Source organism: Podarcis tiliguerta (genome assembly GCF_965153285.1).
Source record: "Podarcis tiliguerta genome assembly, chromosome: 13".
Classification (NCBI taxonomy): Eukaryota; Metazoa; Chordata; class Lepidosauria; order Squamata; family Lacertidae; genus Podarcis; species Podarcis tiliguerta.
In genome coordinates, this window is record NC_139546.1 from 37067499 (window position 1) to 37087514 (window position 20016).

The window sequence follows — 20016 nt, forward strand, 5'->3', positions numbered from 1 at the left end:
AGTTCAGGAATGAGACAATCCCTGTCCCATTCAGAAGTTATTGAATATTGCCAAAATTTACATTTTTGAGAGCCAGCTCTTTCAATCTAAATGTTATTTCCTGTCCCTCATATTTGTTGAATAGTAGCAGCCTCCATTAAGGTATTTTTTGAAATAGGATCATTTAAAAACTTGAGAAAGAAGAGAATGTTAAACTGAGCACATGGCCTCTTCCATGGAATAAAATATCAGTGTGTACAAGGCCCTTGCACTAAGCTATTCAAACACAGTTGAAGTACTATTCTCTGGGCTAGGGCTGGGGGGGGGGGGGGAGCTTGCCTTGTTGGCCCTTCGGTGGAGACTCCAACTAACGAATAAAATGCACATTTTAAAGCACAGTGGCAATAAGTCACCCCAGTAACAAAAGCAGCAGGCAGTATCATGGTCGATGGAACACGCATTCGTGGAGCATAGGAAGCGATTTGATAGGTTTTCAGATTAGGATCTTTCCAACCCCACCTAGAAATTTCAGGGTCTGAACTGGGACCATCTGAGTGAAAAGCATTTGTCCTATTACTAAGCTATGGCCTGAACAAAGTTTTAAAGGGGTTTCCAAAAGCAGTAGACGGGCTACCCAAATTTATTGAGGCAAGATGTTCCATAGTGTGGGTGCCATGACAGAAGGCCCTGTTCCATCTGAGGGTTGACTGGGAGTTGGTGTCCTACAAAAGAGGCCACTGCCGCCTCCTTGTGAGATCTGTAACGTGTGCGCTTGTTGATACACAACTGAGCCTTGCAAGGCTGGGTCTCCCATGCTGCAACAACCAAGATGCCAGTGGCCCCAAAACCAAGCGAAGTTTTTTGTCTGTGAGTTGGTGGGGGAAATACATTCCCTTGCAATCAGGCTTGAGCTGGAAAAAGCAGAGGCTTACACCACATCATCTTGGCACTTGGCAGAGTTCTTCCACTGCCACTAAAGCACCCACGGAGGAAGATATTTTGATTATGGAAGATTGTTTACCAGATTGCGAATGCAGGAAATGTTTTGCGGTGATCCCTTTGCAGGGCTTTGCCTGCAATTTAATCATTAGCGCACCTCAGATGACTTCTGAAACACTCTTGACCTGTCTGCCTGCTATTGTGCAATTACCCTCCAAGAGGTATCCAGTACGTATATCACAAAATGGGTAATATAAATACACCATCAATCCCTTCAGCCTTGGGGGGTGTGAGTTAACCAGCGATACAGGCGTCTGCATTTGAGTCATACTCTTTCTCCCACCCACCTCTCACCGTCATACCTATCTCATATTCATTGTCAAACTCCAGGAGTTTGTGCTTGCATAACCAAAATAGAAATTTCTCCACCTGTTTCTTACTTAACCCAGTGTGTTGACACCAGGAAAACTAACCATTGGGACATGGGCTTCCAGCTGAGCTGACAAACCTCCTCTCTCAGTGTGACTGTACCACAGAGGTCTCTGGGGAGGGGGGGTGTTCTCCTGGGGTAGGCAAAAGAGACTGTATTGGGCAATTGGTGACTGAAGCTGACAGCGAGTGTTTGGAAGTTTGAACCAGGAAGTGGCACGTAACTGAAATATATTCAAATTCCTTATTGCTAGGCGAGGTGGATTTTCCCCCTGAGGCTTTTGTGTACACATGTAGGAGAACAAAACAGTACAATTTAGACTGGTGGTGGTAGGGGTTACCATATTTTAAATCTGCTTGTTATTTAGAAAGGAGTCACTGCAAGTAAAAAGCTAGCATATTGGGGAGAGAGGTTGTAGCTCAGCCTGATCAGCTTGTTTTCTACTTGCAGGAAGGTGTTTTTACAGACAGGGGGAATTTTATGAAACTGCAGGTTATAAGCACATAAGCAAACATCTGGAGGGCCAAAGGTTCACTACACCTGAGCTTGGTATTACCCCACCTGCAGTCTGGAGTAATGCAGCATATTCTATCACCTCTTATGCTTCATTCAGCTGTATATGGAGAGCAGTCCTCTGTGTTCAGTTGGAGAGCACTTCTAAGTCTTGGTTGGGGAGTCTGATGACTAGAATAAAATTATTTAGAAGAGCAGGCCAAAAGACCACTTCTGTGGTTATAGAGCTAGGCCTTCTTCCATAACTTCACCGAAGCCTGAGCCTCTTAGGGAAGCTTTCCATTTGGGCCTGGCTTTCAGCAGCTGAGGTTAAAATCCCCCACCTACCACCATTAATTTTTAATTGCTTGTTTTATGTGCACAAATATTTTATTGGCACTTGCCTCAAGTCTTCAAGATGGGGGGGCGGGCGGGCTAGAAATATAAATAGGCATCCTATTATGCACATGGTCCATTATGGCAAGAAAGCATTACAATCAGAGGAAATCAAGACAGAAGTTTTTTGTAAGGCATCTGAAATGGCAGCTTGAAGTTACATGACTCACTTTAGGGGGGGGGGGGAGGAAATAAAAGAAAAAGGCTGTGCCTGTGTCTCTGCACACGTTCACCAATATAGGTTTGTATTTTGCACATACTTGGCAGCAGGAGTGATTGTGCCTCTTGCGGCTTCCAGGTATAAGGGAGCAAGCCTAATCAAGGGTCTCTCTGCTTTCTTGGTTTTTGAGAAAAATTTAGAGAGCTGCTGCTTTCTGTTGCTTAAGAAAAGCTGAGGGTTGGTAGTAGGGGGTGCTGCTGGGATGTAACTGCTTCAAGAAACCCCACAGCTATGAACCAGTGCGGTAGCCTTAGGCAAGTGACTCACTCTTCTCTCAGCCCCTACAGTTCCAGTATGGGGGTGGTAACTCTGGAGAAGGGCTGGAAGAGCTCAGTGGAAGAGCAAATATTTCGAATGCAAAAGGAGCTCTGGGGGCTCCCGGCAGGGCTAGGCAAAGCCCAGTTCTGAAACCCCCTCCTTAAAAAAGACGTGGGTGGCGCTGTGGGTTAAACCACCGAGCCTAGGACTTGCCGATCAGAAGGTCGGCGGTTCAAATCCCCGCGACGGGGTGAGCTCCCGTTGCTCGGTCGCTGCTCCTGCCAACCTAGCAGTTTGAAAGCACGTCAAAGTGCAAGTAGATAAATAGGTACCACTCCGGCAGGAAGGTAAACGGCGTTTCCGTGTGCTGCTCTGGTTCGCCAGAAGCGGTTTAGTCATGCTGGCCACATGACCCGGAAGCTGTACGCCGGCTCCCTCGGCCAATAAAGCGAGATGAGCGCCGCAACCCCAGAGTCGTCCGCGACTGGACCTAATGGTCAGGGGTCCCTTTAGCTTTACCTAAAGACCAGGTGCCAGGGAAGAGTAGTCAATGCTGAGCTCAGGATTGGGGAACCTTTGACCCTCCAGGCATTTAAGCATTTATAACCTGCAGTTACATAAAAAATGTATCAAGGCAGTATACAATTATAATAATAAATATCAGCAAAAGGTATCTGTTACGGAAATTACAGGGGGGACGGACATCTTTAAAGTTGTTAAATGTTACAAATATTATGCATAAATGTATTCTTTCGACTTGACAGCTCAGGGAAGTTACCTAGCTTTAAAAATCATATAAAATCGACTCCTTTGCCAGTTTCCTTCATTCCACTGCCAATTTGCTTCATTGGCCAAGGACTTGGAAACCACTTGGTCCCCGCCATAATCCCTCAAGCGGGAGGTCACATTCTCACAGGAAGGTACTCATAGGTGTCAATCGCTGGGCAAAGGTACTCCTCCAGACTTGCCCAGGTGGCAGACTATGAAAAACCAAAGTTCTATTGTCCCTTTGTAGTAGGTGCTTAGAATGTACTTCCCAATACATATCCTGTAACCGCCTGTTGCCCCAACACATTCCTCCTATGTTTATCATGTATAACCCTCTCCTTTTCTGATGTAGCAATGATGTAGTGATGATGCTTAATGAACTGTACGCTGGGATAAGATAGAAACTTTAAAAAGTCCTTGTCACCCCATCCTCGGGGTTCAAAATTCCTCTTTGAACCTGTTGCGCAATAAACTTTGGTCTACAGCTATTTGCTCTGGTTGGTGGCTGGACTCCTTCCTTTACTCCACAGGGACCCGCGGGCTCTGCCCAATGAGCTGGGTGACTGAGCAGCCTCGCACCTAAATTCTTCCATAACAGTATCCATTAAGAATAAATAAATACTGATTGATTAAAAAAGAGGGAATGCATCTTGCAAAGGCCTGCCTAAACATTTCTAGTAGACGTCTGAAAGAAGGGTGGTTCCTCCCAAACCCCTACTGGCGAGGAGTTCCACAGGGCAAGGCCTGTCATGCGAAAGCCTCAGACCCAAGCAAAGGCCACCTGAACCTCAGGGGTTTGGGGGAAAGCACCAGAAGTGCCCCCTGAGAATCTCAGTGATCAAGGCAGAGCATAAGGAATCTCATAATCTTTAAGGTACTTTGTAAGACAAGCACCTTGAAAGTGTTGCTGAACTACAACTCCCATGAGCCCCAGCAAACATGGTCAATGGCCATGGATGCTGGGAGTTGTAGTTCAGCAACAGTAGTTCAGTTCGGGAACATCTGGAATGCCAAAGGTTCTTCACTCCTGACTGAGATGAGCCAATGGTCCAATAAGGTGCTTTCCTATGACCAACCTTACAGGATCGTGGCCTGGATAGTTGGGGTATGTAAAGTGCTCTGAACACTCCTAAAGCACACTGTTCCGCCAGCAGTGAACAAGGTGATGATGACCAAATTAAGGACAATTCTAAAGCATGCTTAGAGATTTGCATCTCCCTCAGAGGAAATGGGAAAGGGGTGCGTCAGATGTCTTCTTCTAGCATGCGTACAGCTGACATTATCCAAAATATCTAAAAGTCACCAGTGAATAGGGAAAAGTGAGCAGGGACTGACTCACATGAAAGCAGGAGAGTAGAGAGGAAGTATTTTTTTTTAAAAAAAGTTAACAAGCAGCTGGATGCACATCAATAAAATGTTTTATGTTTGGAGATTTTAATCTAGACTCATGCAAAGGTCTTGGTTAGGCAACAATGTCTGTCAAAGCAAGCTGAAACTGATGCAGGGAAAAGCAGTATGGGGGAAAAACTCCCACACTGCGTGTTTATTTTATTTTATTTTATTTTATTGAAAGCAAAACCCACACTTTTTGAGAAAGGAAACTCCCCCCTTCAAATTATTTCACCTCTGACTGATTGTTTACATTTATAGATCTGTTTTTGAAAGCCTCTATCCAGGAATGTCTATTCTGAGCGGCAGCCCAGGGCAGGCAGACTTGTGCAAATCCATGGAGGGGCAGGCTAGCTGGAGATGCCAAGGCCTGAACCTGCTAGCACCTTTCCTGAAGTGTCTTCTGGCCCTTCCGGAAAATATTCTTCATTCTCAATGTGTATGGGGTGCTCTAAAGAGTTATACACCAATATTTATATCCTGCTCTCTTCACAAGGATTAAACAGAGAGGAGTTCCCACTGGGTCTGCTATTCCAGGCACTAGCCAGACCCACAGGGGCTTGGAGATTTGGCAAGTTATGTGCCTCTAGACCAGAAGGAGAGGGGAAGCTGTGTCCCTTCCACTTATGGATGGACACCCATCATCCCTGATTGCCAGCTGTGCTGGCTGGAGCAGCTGCCTGATGGAGGCCTGTGGGTTCCCCACCAATAAAGCCTCTTGCCGTAAGAATGTGTACAGGATGAACAGGCAAGAGGCCACTTTAGCTCAATAAGCAAAGCCCATAATATAATCAGCATCTGCAGAAGTGCATTAAAGGAGGGAGAGGAGAGATAAACCACCATTTTGCCACCCTGGAAGTATAGCAGGGGGTAACTATTTTGGGGCGAGTTATCTTGAATACCTTTTGAAATCACAACAACATGGAATGAGGAAGTCTCTTAAGTGTGCATATCCAATAATATAAACAGGGCCAGACCAAAGCTCCATCGAGCCTAGCTAGATGTGGTCAGCTAGACATACCATTGGTGCAAAATGGGGGTAGTCGTTTGATTGGCAGTTGTCAGTTGAAATTAATTTTAAGTGCAAAATCTGACCAACGCTACCAGACAACCACAACTCAGGGCTCATCCAGACTTCTGCCTGTCCTGCTGTTTTCCCATGGGAAAACTCAATTTTTACTGATGAATTGGAGCAAGCTTCCATCGGGATTTCCGCAGACTGGCGTTCGCTCCAATTCAGAGGTAATGTGGGTTTTCCCAAGGAAAGCAGTGGGTCAAATGGAAAACCACTTGAACCCATGCCTAGGAAGCATGGGGCAAGCAGAAAACTTCATAGGCATGTGGACAAACAGAAGTGTGGGGTACTGTGTCCCTACATCTCTCTTCCCTGTGGAACTTAATTGCTGCACTAGAAATTTGGCGTTAGTGTCTTAGAGACTGACTTGTGAGTCATGCAGTTCTCAGCTCAAAATCTTCTCTTTGCCTCAGCACAGTCAGGAGGTGTTATATTCTCTCAGTCCTACTCAGCCTAGTCTAGTCATCTACATTATGGGGATGATAAAAAATTGATCTGCTTTACAGCTTGTTTGTGAGAATTACAGCAACATAATGCATATAAAGCACTTTGGAGGTTGAGTTTCAAAATATTCAAAATATTATTTTGTGGTTGCGATCACAAGATGCGATGATCACCACTAACAGAGGAACAGGGAGTCTTATTAGTGATGGTAACTAGTTTCACCAGGTAAGAATGTAGCATCCACGTTCAAAGGCAGTCTATCATCGATTACTAGAGGCTAGAACAAAACAACACAGGTGTGGCAAGGAGTTTCCCAGGGACATCTGGCTGTTGGGAAACAAGGGCGCTGGAATTAAAGGGCCTTTGGTGAGATCAAAGCAATGCTCATGAGTTCCAAAATATTATTTTCCGATCGCACGAATCTGAAACGGGTCTTCGGAATCAAACACGCGAAACCACACTGACACTTCAAGGTTACAAAAGCTCTCTCTTAACACAAGAACCGAGACAAGAACCTCTCTTAAGACAGTAACCAAGTAACACATGGGAAAATCACAGCAACAAGGTATCCAGCGACTCTTAACCTTCACACTTCATTTATTCAGTCTCTTATAGGTTGCTTGACAAAACAAGCAACAAAGAAGCAGCACCACTCTCACTCTCTCTAACACAAACACACGTTAGACTGTCTTATTGGGCAGATGGGCCATTTGTTCTCGGTGCCTCTGGTGCTGACGTCTTCCCCAACAGCACCAAACACCGCTGGCACTCCGGGCCCAGCCAGCTATTTTGTCAGGTTGGGGAGATGAGGACAGGGTGCCCCGCAGTTGCTAGGCAACTGCAATTGGGGACTGCATCTGCTGGGTTCCCCTGGCAACCAAAGCCTTTGCCGTCATCCCCCATAGGCTTGCTCATTCAGCCAGTCGGGCTGAGAAGAAGCCGCGTGAGAGATGTCTGGGATCAGGAGGTAGCAAAGAAACAGGCGAGCCTGCAGATGGAGGCAGAGCTGAGATTTTCATTACACAAGAGGTCCCATTTAGCTGGGCACAGCCTGGAATATGAGTTTGAGGAAGAGTTTCTTTCCTCCCTATGTTTCAGTTATCTACTTTACAAAGTAGACGTTAAAAACGAAGTACCATTTGTTATAAGCAATGAAACCTAAAGCAATTCATTAACCAACAGAGTGATGCCTACCCCTCAAGGTAAAGGTAAAGGGACCCCTGACCATTAGGTCCAGTTGTGGCCGACTCTGGGGTTGCGGCGCTCATCTCGCTTTATTGGCCGAGGGAGCCGGCGTACAGCTTCCGGGTCATGTGGCCAGCCTGACTAAGCCACTTCTGGCGAACCAGAGCAGCGCACAAAAACGCCATTTACCTTCCCACCGGAGCGGTACCTGTTTATCTACTTGCACTTTGACATGCTTTCGAACTGCTTGGTTGGCAGGAGCAGGGACCGAACAAGAGGAGCTCACCCCATCGTGGGGATTTGAACCACCAACCTTCTGATCGGCAAGTCCTAGGCTCTGTGGTTTAACCCACAGCGCCACCTGCATCCCTTACCCCTCAAGAGGGAGATGCATTTTCAAAGCTCCAATAGAACAAAATATATTTTTACATATCTCTGAAAAGAAGCAAGCGTTTGGGGCAGAAACAGACATCTTGGAGGAGGACAGGGGCAGAAACTTGACAAGATCCAGCTTCTTGTGGGTGCTAACCTTTCATTCACAAAAGATCCTAAGCAACTTTGTTGTGCTAAACAGTCTCAAAGGGTAGCTCAATACAGAGCACATTGTAACAGTCTAACCTGGCAGTAACTAAGACGAACTAAGCTAAGACTGCATACAAGCCATACCTTTGAAGCACACTCCTAAAGGATGATGGGAACTGTAGTTTGTTAAGGGTGCTGAGAATGGTAGCTCTGTAAAGGTGTAAACTACAGCTCCCAGGATTCCTTGGGGCAGTGTGTGTGCTTTGAATGTGTCTTAAAGGCAGATACCCAGCATAAATGTCTGTATTTCAGTAGTGGGCACAGCTGGATAATCAGATGAGGATTCTAAAAAGGCATTGCTTTGGGATTCCAGAAGCAAAGCTGTGTGTCTGAGAGTACCTCCTGACTGCAGACCTGCTCCTTCAGGGACCATGCAATCCCATCTGAAAACAGGCATTTCCCCAGCCATCTGGTCCCCTGAATTCACTGCCATCATCTCCATGTCCATTTTCAACCTGGATTGAATTCCTTCTGTCCATTATCAAATCCAGGCAACTTTTCAGGGACTTCACCACTTTACCTGGAACTGAAGGAGGCGGTGGGCAGGAAAAGAACCAGGGCTGGGTGTCGTCAACATAGGGATGACACCATACAGCATCACTCATGGCAACATCACCCTGGAAAGAGGACCTTCCAAGGGCAATTCCTACAAGTCTCCCAGAAATCACCTAATACCTGCCATCAAGCTTCTTCCTATCCATGGTCCCGATGGATGCTCTACCACTGGCACCAACAGCCTGGTCCATCCATACTAAAACCATGCCAATCCATGACTCGATAGTGGGTGAGCAGGCTGGCCAGGTGTGCATCTCCAAGTCCTGGGTGGGGGAGCTGGGTGGGGCAGATGTGACTCAGCTCTGCCCACCCAGGTACTCAGTCAGACATCAGCCCAGACTGGAGGAGGTGGGGAGGGGGAGATAGCTGATGGTGTAAAATAAGGATCAACAGTCACACTCCCTCTTGTCTTCTGGTCGGAGACGTCAAGTGGGCCATTTTAATGGTGTTGCCCTGTCTATGGAATTCCCCATTCTTTTGGCACCAGACAAAGACCTTTTGCTTCTTCCAGGACTTTTAGGTTTTGATCCAAAGTTTGTAATCCTATACACATTTATCTGTGTATAGCTTCATTGAACTCGGTAGCCATCTGTACGATTGCAGACTTTACCATTTTAACTTGCTGCTTTTAATTGCTGCTTGTCTTATTTTTTTATTGTCTGTTTTAATACTTATTTTGCATTGTTTTCATTATTACATATCTTATTGTGAACCACCCAGGGAACCTCCTTGACTGAAAGGTGGAACAGCAATAGACCAGGGTCACTGAAGCAGCATCTGTCTCCCAACCAGGCCTGAAACCAGACTGGAATAAAAAACAAGAATTGTGACACCTTAAAGACTATCAAATTCAATGGAGTACATATGTGTATGCCACAATAAACCTGTATGTCTTTAAGGGGCCACAAGTCTCTTGTTTTTGCTGCAAGAGTGACTTACAGCATCATCCTAACCATGTGTCCTACTCAGAAGTAAGTCCTATGGAATCCAGTGGGGCTTAAAAAGGTAAAGGGACCCCTGACCATTAGGTCCAGTAGTGACCGACTCTGGGGATGCGGCACTCATCTCGCTTTATTGGCCGAGGGAGCCGGCGTACGGCTACTGGGTCATGTGGCCAGCATGACTAAGCCGCTTCTGGCGAACCAGAGCAGCGCACGGAAACGCCGTTTACCTTCCCGCCGGAGCGGTACCTATTTATCTACTTGCACTTTGACGTACTTTATCGGCAAGTCCTAGGCTCTGTGGTTTAACTCACAGCGCCACCCGCGTCTCAGTGGGGCTTACTCCCAGATTAAATGGGTTTAGGTCTTTAAAATGTAACCTACTACAGATTGGAATACAGTGGTACCTCGGGTTAAGAACTTAATTCTTTCTGGAGGTCCATTCTTAACCTGAAACTGTTCTTAACCTGAGGTACCACTTTAGCTAATGGGGCTTCCCGCTGCCCCGCACCACTGCGCAATTTCTGTTCTCATCCTGAGGTAAAGTTATTAACCTGAGGTACTATTTCTGGGTTAGCAGAGTCTGTAACCTGAAGCTTCTGTAACCAGAGGTACCACCGTAATTAGTTTCACCCCAAGAGTTGTCCTGCTGCTGCTAGCCCTTCAAGGATCTTCCTCACACACACACACATACCCCAACCTGACCCAATTGTAAATTAGAAACCAGCCTATATAGGCAGGAAAGTTGTAATGGTGATTTATTTAAGAGGTGTCAAAACAAGACTTCCTTTAAGGAAGCAGGAACATGTTCTTCTGGCAATGATGCATCAGTCACTGGACTGACCAAACCTGACAGTCCTCCTAGGCGACCTGTTCCGGGTCAGGAAGAGTCAAGTGAGAACATTTTGGGGCGGACTTCACCAAGAGTTTTAACGGCATCCTCAAGTGAAGTTAACTGAAAGGCAACCAGTAGCAAGAGGTCAAGGGATTCCCCACTGCAGGACTTTACAGTCAATGTGGCCCCTTCCAGGCTGGTTTCTTATTCTACACGATGATAAAGCAAACTGTCAGTGACAACAACAACAGAATGAAATAAATGTTTCCTCCAAGAATGACACTGAGCTGCTGTTTAGAGGAGGAAGATGAAATTAATTTCAAGCAGCCTGAGGTGCTTGAAAGGTCTGAACCCTTCATCCCAATATAACTAGTTCAACGACTTGAAAGTAGAAACCCTGAAAGGGGAGGGCAGTGAAAAGGGACAAGGAAATGTAAATTCTTCCTGAGCCCCCCAGAAAGCCTGGCCCATTGGTTCTCTCACAACTTGAACACTCTCCCTTTTCCCCCTGAGATAAGCTGGTGGCGAAATTCATCTTATCTCACCCATAGTTAAATATTTATTAGGCTTCTCCTGCCAGAAAGGTGGCACAAGATACAGACCGGAAGGGAGATCCGTCTCTTTCCACAAACTGCAGCTGATATAAAATGTTGCCTGTGTCTTTGCATTTAAAGGGCATGGTTGTTTTTTAAATGTAAGTTGCACTGGGGGAAGGAGAGAGGGAGCGAGCTGATAGATCAGTGTAGACACGGAGGAGGAAATTAACCCCTTAATCCTCTTTGCTGTTATCCTGAGGGAAATCCCCTTTCGGGAGTTAGTTTTTGCACTGAGAGGAATCCCTAACTGACGCCAACCTGTTTATTAAAATATATATATATATGCATTTCATTCCACATCTAGCAAAGGCCCTTATTTATTTAATTTTAGGAATGAGATCTGCTGCCATGGTGGGAGGGAAGTGCTCTAGCAATCTCTTCTTGAAGGAAAGGAGAAAGGAATGAGGTCAAGTGGCTCAAAGCAGGAAGGACCAGAGCACCTTCGGCTGCCAAGAAAATTGCTCTTTGCCCCAAGGGAGTGGCAGTCTTTAAAATGTGCAGGTTGGCATTAAGAGGGGAGGGGACAGGAGCATGACGTGTGTGTGTGTGTGTGTGTGTGTGTGCGTGCGTGCACCTCTATATATGCATATGTACAGTCATTCAAGCGGGTGAACAGGTGCAAGATTAGAGAGGTCCTGACAGGCAAAGAGGAGGAGTAAGTTTCTGTCTTCTCCACACCTCATTTTTTTCCTTCCTCCTCCAGTGCCTCAAAAAATCACATCAACCTGCTTATCCAGCCACTCCCGGCCGGGATAGTCCTGCTCTCAACACTTACCACACATTGCATTTGATCTGGGATCTTCTTGAGTTCAGGGATCCCAACCCACCTGATTTCACGCCATTTCCAGAGGACCTGAAAGGCTCCCTCCTCCCTCCGCTCTGCTCCTAATCCATGAGCATCATTCACTTTCCAGAGACTTCAGCGGGCCCCGGCTGAGCCTGACGTCTCTCTCCTGCCTTCACCCACCAAGCCAAGGACTTTTAGCCTCTTTCCACCACTGCCATGGGATTCCAGCTACTCCTCTTTGGGCTGCCTGCCCTTGGGATCTATGCCCTGACATCCCGCTGCCTGAGAAAGAAGCCGCATCTGCTCCACAAGCCACACAGGTTTCCTGTTCGATGCCGGCACGTCTCCCACCGGGGCGGTGAGTTCTGCAAGGATGTTCGCTTGGCGGGGGGGGGGGGGCATTGACAGAGGTCTGGGAGGGGAGGGGAGGGGTGGCGTGCTGCAGCAAGCCAGGGCTGAGAAAGCGAAGCCGTAATTCCTAGCAGCTAGCCCTCCCACTCTCCCCGTTCTGACAGGTGCAGATGTCTTTGTTTCTGCTCCACTTCTCTAGACCTGCAATGCTGCATTCCTAGATCACAAAAAGAGCAGGCCCTTGGTGTCCCTGGAAGGGGAATATGGGGTAATGCCATGCCAGCCCTTAGGAAGCTGAGTGCCTGCCTTCTGTCAACATCTCCGTTTTCTTCTCAGGTGCTGGAGAAGAGATTGAGAACACTTTAGGAGCCTTTAGCCAGTGAGTGTTGCCCCCCCCTTACACCCCCCCCTGCCTTGCACTGGTGTTGCTGCTGCAGCCATCCCGCCTCCCATCCTGATCTTTCTCTCCGCCCTTCCAGCGCACTGACCCAGAGGACAAACCTCTTGGAGCTTGACTGCCACATGACAAGAGATGGGGTTGTGGTCGTGTCCCATGATGACAACCTGGAACGCCAGACAGGGCATAACATCAAGATCAGCGAGACGGACTATAAGGTTTGCGACGTACCCTGCCCCTATTTATTACTATTTGTGATATTTAGTAGAGTTGCGTCCCTCTTTCTGTCTGTGGTAGAATACAAGGCAGCACCTGTCCTTTGGAACTCCCTGCCTCTTGAGAACTAGAAGGGGCCCATCCTATATTGTTTTGGATGCCCACTGAAAACTTTATTTCATCAAGTCTATCCATCCAGAGAACTTAACCTAACCCATATTCATTATTTTTTTTTAATCTGATCGTATCTGTGTTTTTATAATTATATTATGTGTATTTGCTTATTAATACTGTGGATTTTAGCTATTGTTTATCTACACTTTTATTATGCGCCCCACAGAGAGCTCTTTGATTAAGCAGTTTGTACATAATTCTAAACGAAGAAAGGAAGGATGATGAGGTAGTGAATGTGGAGTTCCCAGGTGGTCTCCCCTCCAGCCACTGACCAGACCTTAAGCTGCTTAGCTCTGGCAAGGTGGCTGAATAATTTTTATATATATAATTTTTTAATTAAATTTTCTGTTTTACAATTTAAAGTCTTCCTTCCTACATCCTTAAGATATCAATGACTTCCCTTCTTCTCTTTCCATGGTTCATTTTACATATCATCAATCCTATTTTACAAAAACTAAACCATTCAGTATTTCATTATTACATCAAAACTTATTGAAGTTATCTTAATGTTGCCAGCGCTTTCAGCTGTACACAGTTATTTCCCATATATTCAATAAATGTTTTCCAATCTTCTCAAAACGTATGTTCTTCTTGTTCTCCTACTCTATAAGTTAAGTCTGCAAGCTGAACATATTCTGTCAACTTAAGTTGTCATTCTTCTTTGGTTGGGACCTCGTTCATTTCCCCTTCTTTTTTGGCTAACTAAACACAGGCTGCAGTAGTGGCATACATAAATAACCTTTTCTGACACCTGGGAATTTCAGTCTGAATTACCCCCAACAGAAAAGACTTTTAAACATCCCCCCCCCCCAATTCATTATGGGTCATTTCCCAATACTCTTTTACCCCTTTACAAGTCTACTGCAGATGACTGAATCATGTGCCTAGAGGCCATTTGCTGGAGGGCAATGACTCTAAACCCAGGACCTGCCCCCATCCCAAAGAACCCAGGGGTCCTTACCCCAAGCTATGTTCTAAGCCCCCCAATCCCACATCTCCCCAAGAAAACCCAGGTGTCCTCCTGGCTCCTTAGTCCTTACCCTAATTGTGTCCCATAGGATCTGCCACCCTATAAGGATTCTCTGGAGGTGACCTTTTCCCCAGGTGAGTAGGAGGAGTAGAGCTGCTTTGGTTTGAGGGGTGCTGTGTTTGGGGTGCTCACGTGTGGTGGGGTTGTGCACCAGCAAAGTATGCTCCACCTGCTGCATAAGCCACCCTTTCCAACAGGACGCTACTCCCATGGCAAAGACCACCGGATTCCACGCTTGGAGGAGGTTTTCCAGAAATTCCCTGGAGTACCGGTCAATCTAGAAATCAAAGAGGATAGCGACGAACTCATACGAAAGGTATGGGGGCAACAAGCTACTCGCGCTTCTTTACTTTCCAACATCTTCATTCTAGGTCACGACCCAGATTTTTGCTATTCTCCCCTTTCAATATTCAGACCTCACTCTACTCCTAATCAGGGACACACAGCTCATCACACCTTATACAGTAGTACATCGGGTTAAGTACTTAATTTGTTCTCCTATCTCCACATCTTCCACTCATAAAAAGGAGTCTCGTTGCACCTTAAGGACATATATAAATTTATTGTAGCACAATAAATTTGTGGGGACTAGGCACTCTGCTTCATCAGACGCATCCTTGGATGAAGTGGGCTCTAGTCCACAAAAACCCACACCACAATAAATTGCTAGCAATTAAGGTGCTACTCAAGGGTCATTTTTTGTTTTTGCTCTAACAGACTTACTACCCTACAGGGATACTACCCTCTCTGGGATTTCCCTCCCATTCATATAACTCAGCCACATTTGTAAGGAAGCTGAACTTTGTAGTCAACTACCAAGTTGAAATTAATTCAAACCTCTGAAGGGCTGGACTGTGTGGAATAGACTGCCCTGGTCCAGACACTTAGCTCACACCAATGATTAGTAACTAGAGAGACCATCTGTGCCTTCCCACGACGATCTTCCATTCAGTTTCCAGGACTTAGGCAACTACAGAAAGTCAGTGCTTTTGAGAAAAACACCTGTTCACTGAATCCATGTTACTCTGCCTTCTTCCTCTTGCGCACAGGTAGCAGATCTTGTCCGAGAATACAATCGCTCCCATATCACCATCTGGGCCGCCTTTGACGGGAAAGTACTGAAGAAATGCTGCGCAGCTGTATGTTATTGACAGTTTTTCATCCACCTTCACAGCTATTGGGCTCTCGGTAACTCATATGCTGGCACTGTTAAATGAGGCAATGCCTTTGATTGGTCCAAGTTTCTGACTGTAGAACAGTATGCAGGTTTTCAGACTATACAAGCCTCAAATAAAAATAAAAATGAGGCATGGGTCGAAAGTACATGCCATAATAAATCAATCAGGGCAAGGCTAGGAGACAGCTTCCTGCTTTCTCTGTTTGCTTCTTTGCCTGCACTGTTCCAACTTGTTAAGCTGTCAGGTTCCTCTGTCAATGACCTTGGGGGATGGACATCTGTGCAAGGTATCAGGAGCTCTCACAGGGAATTCTGACAACCCTACAACTCATAGGCTTGCTTGGGGGAAGATATATGTCCAAACCAGTTCAAGTGTGCAGCGCAGAGGTATGATACCCACAGTTATGTCCCAGATGAGCTGAAGGAATCAGTGGGGGTGATGATGACATGTTCCGTATTTCTTCCTGGCTATTAAGCCTAGAAACCACAAAACCCTCACCTCATTTTTTCCTCTTTACCCATCCCCCAGAACACAGAGATGCCCTACATCTTCTCCCTTAAACGTGGCATCATGATCCTTCTCCTGTACTACATAGGGATCCTGCCGTTTGTGCCGCTGAAAGAAACCTTCCTTGAGTTTCCACTGCCCTCCATTATGAACAGGTGACAGAAGCTGGGGGAGGTGTATGTGTGTGTCTGTGTGAAAAGAAATGTAAAGGTTCAGAGGGACAGTTTTCCTGGTGTAAGGATCAGCAACTGGAAGTCTTTTTCCAAGACTTTTTGTCCACCTGCAAATCTCAGGGCTCCACAAGCCCACTGATACCTCCGGGTGTTTGTGTGTTGCTATGTTGGCCGCATACGCACCGGCACTCACACCTTAACATCAAGAACAGAGGGAATGGTGGCTAAATGGAATGCCCACATTGGAAGGCAGAATATCTCTGAGTACCAGTCACTGTTGCCTTCACGTCCTGCTTGTGGGATCCTCAGAGGAATTTTGCTGATCCTCTTGGGAAGCAAGATGCTGACTAGGTGGACCTTCAGTCTGATCCAGTTAGGACTCAACTGGTGTGATTTAGACTATTTGACAGAGCCTGATTATCCACTGGACTCTCAGTAACTGATATGCAGGCAGTGATATCCATTGGTTTTTTGGATGTTGGTGGTCATGCACATTCATAACTTCTCTCTCTAAATCTGGGACCAGAAAGAGTGGGAAAGGAAATGATTATCACTGACTCTGGAAGGGAAGTCAGGTCCAACCAAACACAGGGAATGAGGTACCTCTGGAAGAAAAGTCAGGTCCAAGTGAGTTCACACAGGGGGTGAGGTACTGAGGACAAGTTAAAAACATTGTACGAACAGCTTGTTAGGAGCAGCATGAGTGATGAAGTGACATGGTTCTAAAAAAACTCAGCACTTAATTAAGCAGCTGGGCTTGCATGATGGGATGCTTCTTCATAAAACAACAGAATCTGAACAACAACAACAACAACAAACGCCTAGCATGCCCTTTCTTAAACTTAAAAAGACCCTGGCAAAGTATTCCTGCCACTGCCAAGCTAGATTTTTCTCTGCACTGGAGGTTTGCCAAAGTCCCATCTGTTTCATATGGCCTTAATATGTCCTGAGAACCTGCAATTACGCACAAATTAAGCAAACAACTTTTGGTGGCCAGAGGTACAAAAAAGAGAGATTACTTCTTGAAACCTAACTACCATTTGCCTCTTTCACTGAGTAATAATACTATGCCCAAGCAGAATACACATGAGGCTTCTCCTCTTATCAAAACATTTTTTATTCCTCTATAACTGTTTTTTGGTTGCACAGTTAATACTGTTATATTTATTAGGATGAAGGAAAGGGAAGTGAAAACTAAGTGTGATGTATAATTCTTCCACAATGGTTTGCAAGCTGGGCTGTCCACATCCCTCCTGCTTTCTGTATCCTATAATTTACTTGTAATTTTGTATATAATGGATAACCTATTAATAAAAATCTAGTCTTTTTTAACAAATAGAAAGAAACTTAATATATTGGGGGAAAGTTTATAGCCTAGCCATTTCCTTAGTATTCCAAGTTTTATTTTGGACTGCAGGAGCATTCAGTCATTTGAGCCCCTGCTTACGGTCTGAGGTTGTATAGTTCAGGCACAGGTTTACCAAGCAACTGAGAGTGAGACTCAAGTTCAGCTGGACACGACAGGCTTTTCCTGGTACCCTTAGGCCTTCCCCATGTCATAGTTGTATGTTATAAGAAGTATAACAAGTTAATGTGAATGTTGTGCTCATTGAGAAAAAGTTTGGGAGTGAGTGAGTGGCTCTTGGGTTTTACGAAACTGTGTTGGAACTGATAGCTTAGAAGAGGAATGGCAGGAAATGAAGACTTCTCAGTGATCTGTTAACTCTGCTGCCTTTTTGTTTTCCTTTAATTGCAGGACATATTTTCCAGTAAAAAAGGGCTGGTTTGGAGCACTGGTGGCTAAATTTGCCCACAAGTGAGTGAAAGCAAGCAATACTTTACCTGCTCAGTTCTTAAGAAGCCTGCTCACCACCAAAGCTGACCCATTTCATCACCTGCTGCTTCCCTCTTCTGTATCTCTCATCTAGAGAACTGACTGATGCTCAAAACTGTCAGGATAGGGAGGTCCACATGAACCACCCACCTGATTTTCCCTCTCCACTTTTAGTTGTTGTTCTTTTCTTCTTTTTAGGTCATAGTGGGTCATGGTTTTGTTAAGGGGGCCATCACAAAAGGTAAAGGGGCAGTTTCTCTTGTTCTCTCTCCCTCCCCCAATGTTACCACTTGGACTGCTCCGATATACCCCACCATATTTTCCTTTCTTTTATAGGATGACAATGCGGGGAAAGCTTTTCAAGCATCTGGAAGACAGAGGAATACAGGTAAATTAACTTGGAGGAATCAGGAATTATAGTCCCTCCTTAGCAGAAACTGCTGAAGGCTGAGCTAGAAGGCTTTAGCCCGGTATTTAAGTATTTTGCAATAGGTGGCAAGGGGAAGAGGGATATTTGACTTCTTAATGTCACTATTAGCTATATTTACATATAGTGCTGACCCTTCACCTGAGAGGCACCTGAGAGTCATATTAATAGAGTATTCTTGTGTGTTCAGGAAAAAGAGCTGCATAGTTCATGTTTATATGTGCAACAATCCTGGGAGGTAGATAGCTGAGAGAGGTGAGTCCAGCGCTTTCACCTACCTCAGCAAGTATCATGGCTTTCACTGTTTTAGGATTTGAGAGTGTGCTTATAAATTGTTGTGTCCCTTTCCTAGGCAGCAAGGGGTGCCTAAATCAGGTTTTAAAAAATGGATTATATCCTCCTCCTAAGCATGCTATGGTATCTTAAAGATCTGACTTTGGCTGCATTGCATGCCATCTATTTAAATCACATTACTCCCTCCCAAAGAATCCTGGGAATCATAGTTGGTTAGGACATTAATAGCTCTATGGGGATAAACTACAGTTCCTTCTTTTAGGGAAGTCATGTCTTTTAAATGCATGCATGGTGCAAATATGCAGTCTCTTTCTCTTTCTCTTTCTCTCTCTCTCTCTCTCTCTGTGTGTGTGTGTGTTTTGCTTTACTGCAACAGATTAATTCAGCTCTCCTCCTCCTCTGTAGTTGCAACTACAGCCTTGTGAAAGTACCGTAGCTCATTACTCCCACATTGCAGGTAGAGAGCCGAGATGTAGAAACAGTAGCATATTTAAGACACATGTTGCCAGATTTGTGTCATGCGTACTTGAAAGCTTAGTGGTGCTTATGGCATGCGACGGAATGCCGCTTTAACAAGTTCATAACCGAGACAAAATCTCAAGCAGGAATTTCCTCCCTCAGAGCTCACACAACCCACTCTATATTGGTTCTCAGATGCCTGTGGCATTAGTGCAACCATCTTGTGTTTTCCAATCAGTAAAGTCATCCTTATGATTTTTCCTTACCAGGAAGTTTTCTTCTTCTTCTTCCCAGAAAGAGCATCTTGCTGACTGCAAAGCAGTTATTGTGGCTTTTCCTCTACCACCAACATCCTGCTTGCAGGGAAAATGTTGACTGAATTAATAGCTGCATAAATAAGTGATCGGCTAGAACAACCAAGAGCTCCACTCTCAAACCCGTCATCTCTTTTTTCTTTGTTTCCGTATAGGTTCTTCTTTGGGTCTTGAATGAGGATAAGTATTTTGAGGAAGCCTTTAGCTATGGAGTCTCCGGAGTCATGACCGATTATCCCACCCTCCTCCGGAAGTATCTAGATGCTCACCCGCCCCTTTGCAGTGAATGATCCGCAACGTGGGAGAATAGCTCCGGACTGGAAAAGGAGGAGAGGTGTGTGAGGTCAGAAGAGAAGAAAAGACATTTTGTTGGGGGTGGGGGTAAAATAAGAAACAAATAAACCTTACTGTTGCTAGTAGTGCGTTGTGTTTTCATTGAATGAGCAAGGTATGTGCAGAGTGTCTAGGATTTTATCTGGCCACAGTTGTGCTAAAGCACACTATTTGCTACGGTCCTGCTTGCAGAAGCCTGAAAATCTTAATTTGTATATTGCGCTTCTAGTCTTTCTTGATTATAGCAACAAGATCCCAAAAGAAGAAGAAATGGGGGAGGGGCCGTTGGCAACCTGGCTGCCGCAAAGATGATGCCTATGCCTGTTAACCTGCTGAAGGAAGGCACAGACACTTCTCATTGGATCCCTCAGCTTGTGAGTAACATCAATGCCTGCCAAGTCATTATAGAGGCCAGCCAGACCTCTCAGCCCTCGGGGCATGGACAAGCTCATTGATGA

At 45.5% G+C, this 20016-nt stretch overlaps 2 protein-coding genes across 2 annotated transcripts in view; one reads left to right on the plus strand and one right to left on the minus strand.

Moving 5' to 3' along the window:
* CORO1A (coronin 1A) overlaps positions 1–20016 on the minus strand; it is a 79472-nt gene that overhangs the window by 33496 nt on the left and 25960 nt on the right. The gene's annotated exons all lie outside the window — the stretch shown is intronic.
* GDPD3 (glycerophosphodiester phosphodiesterase domain containing 3) lies at positions 11643–19644 on the plus strand. The gene is made up of 10 exons (XM_083409760.1): positions 11643–12229; positions 12559–12601; positions 12702–12837; positions 14068–14113; positions 14237–14355; positions 15089–15178; positions 15746–15879; positions 17654–17713; positions 18068–18119; positions 19381–19644. Exons 1-10 carry the CDS (start codon positions 12088–12090, stop codon positions 19513–19515), a joined length of 957 nt encoding a protein of 318 aa, XP_083265886.1. The 5' UTR covers positions 11643–12087; the 3' UTR covers positions 19516–19644.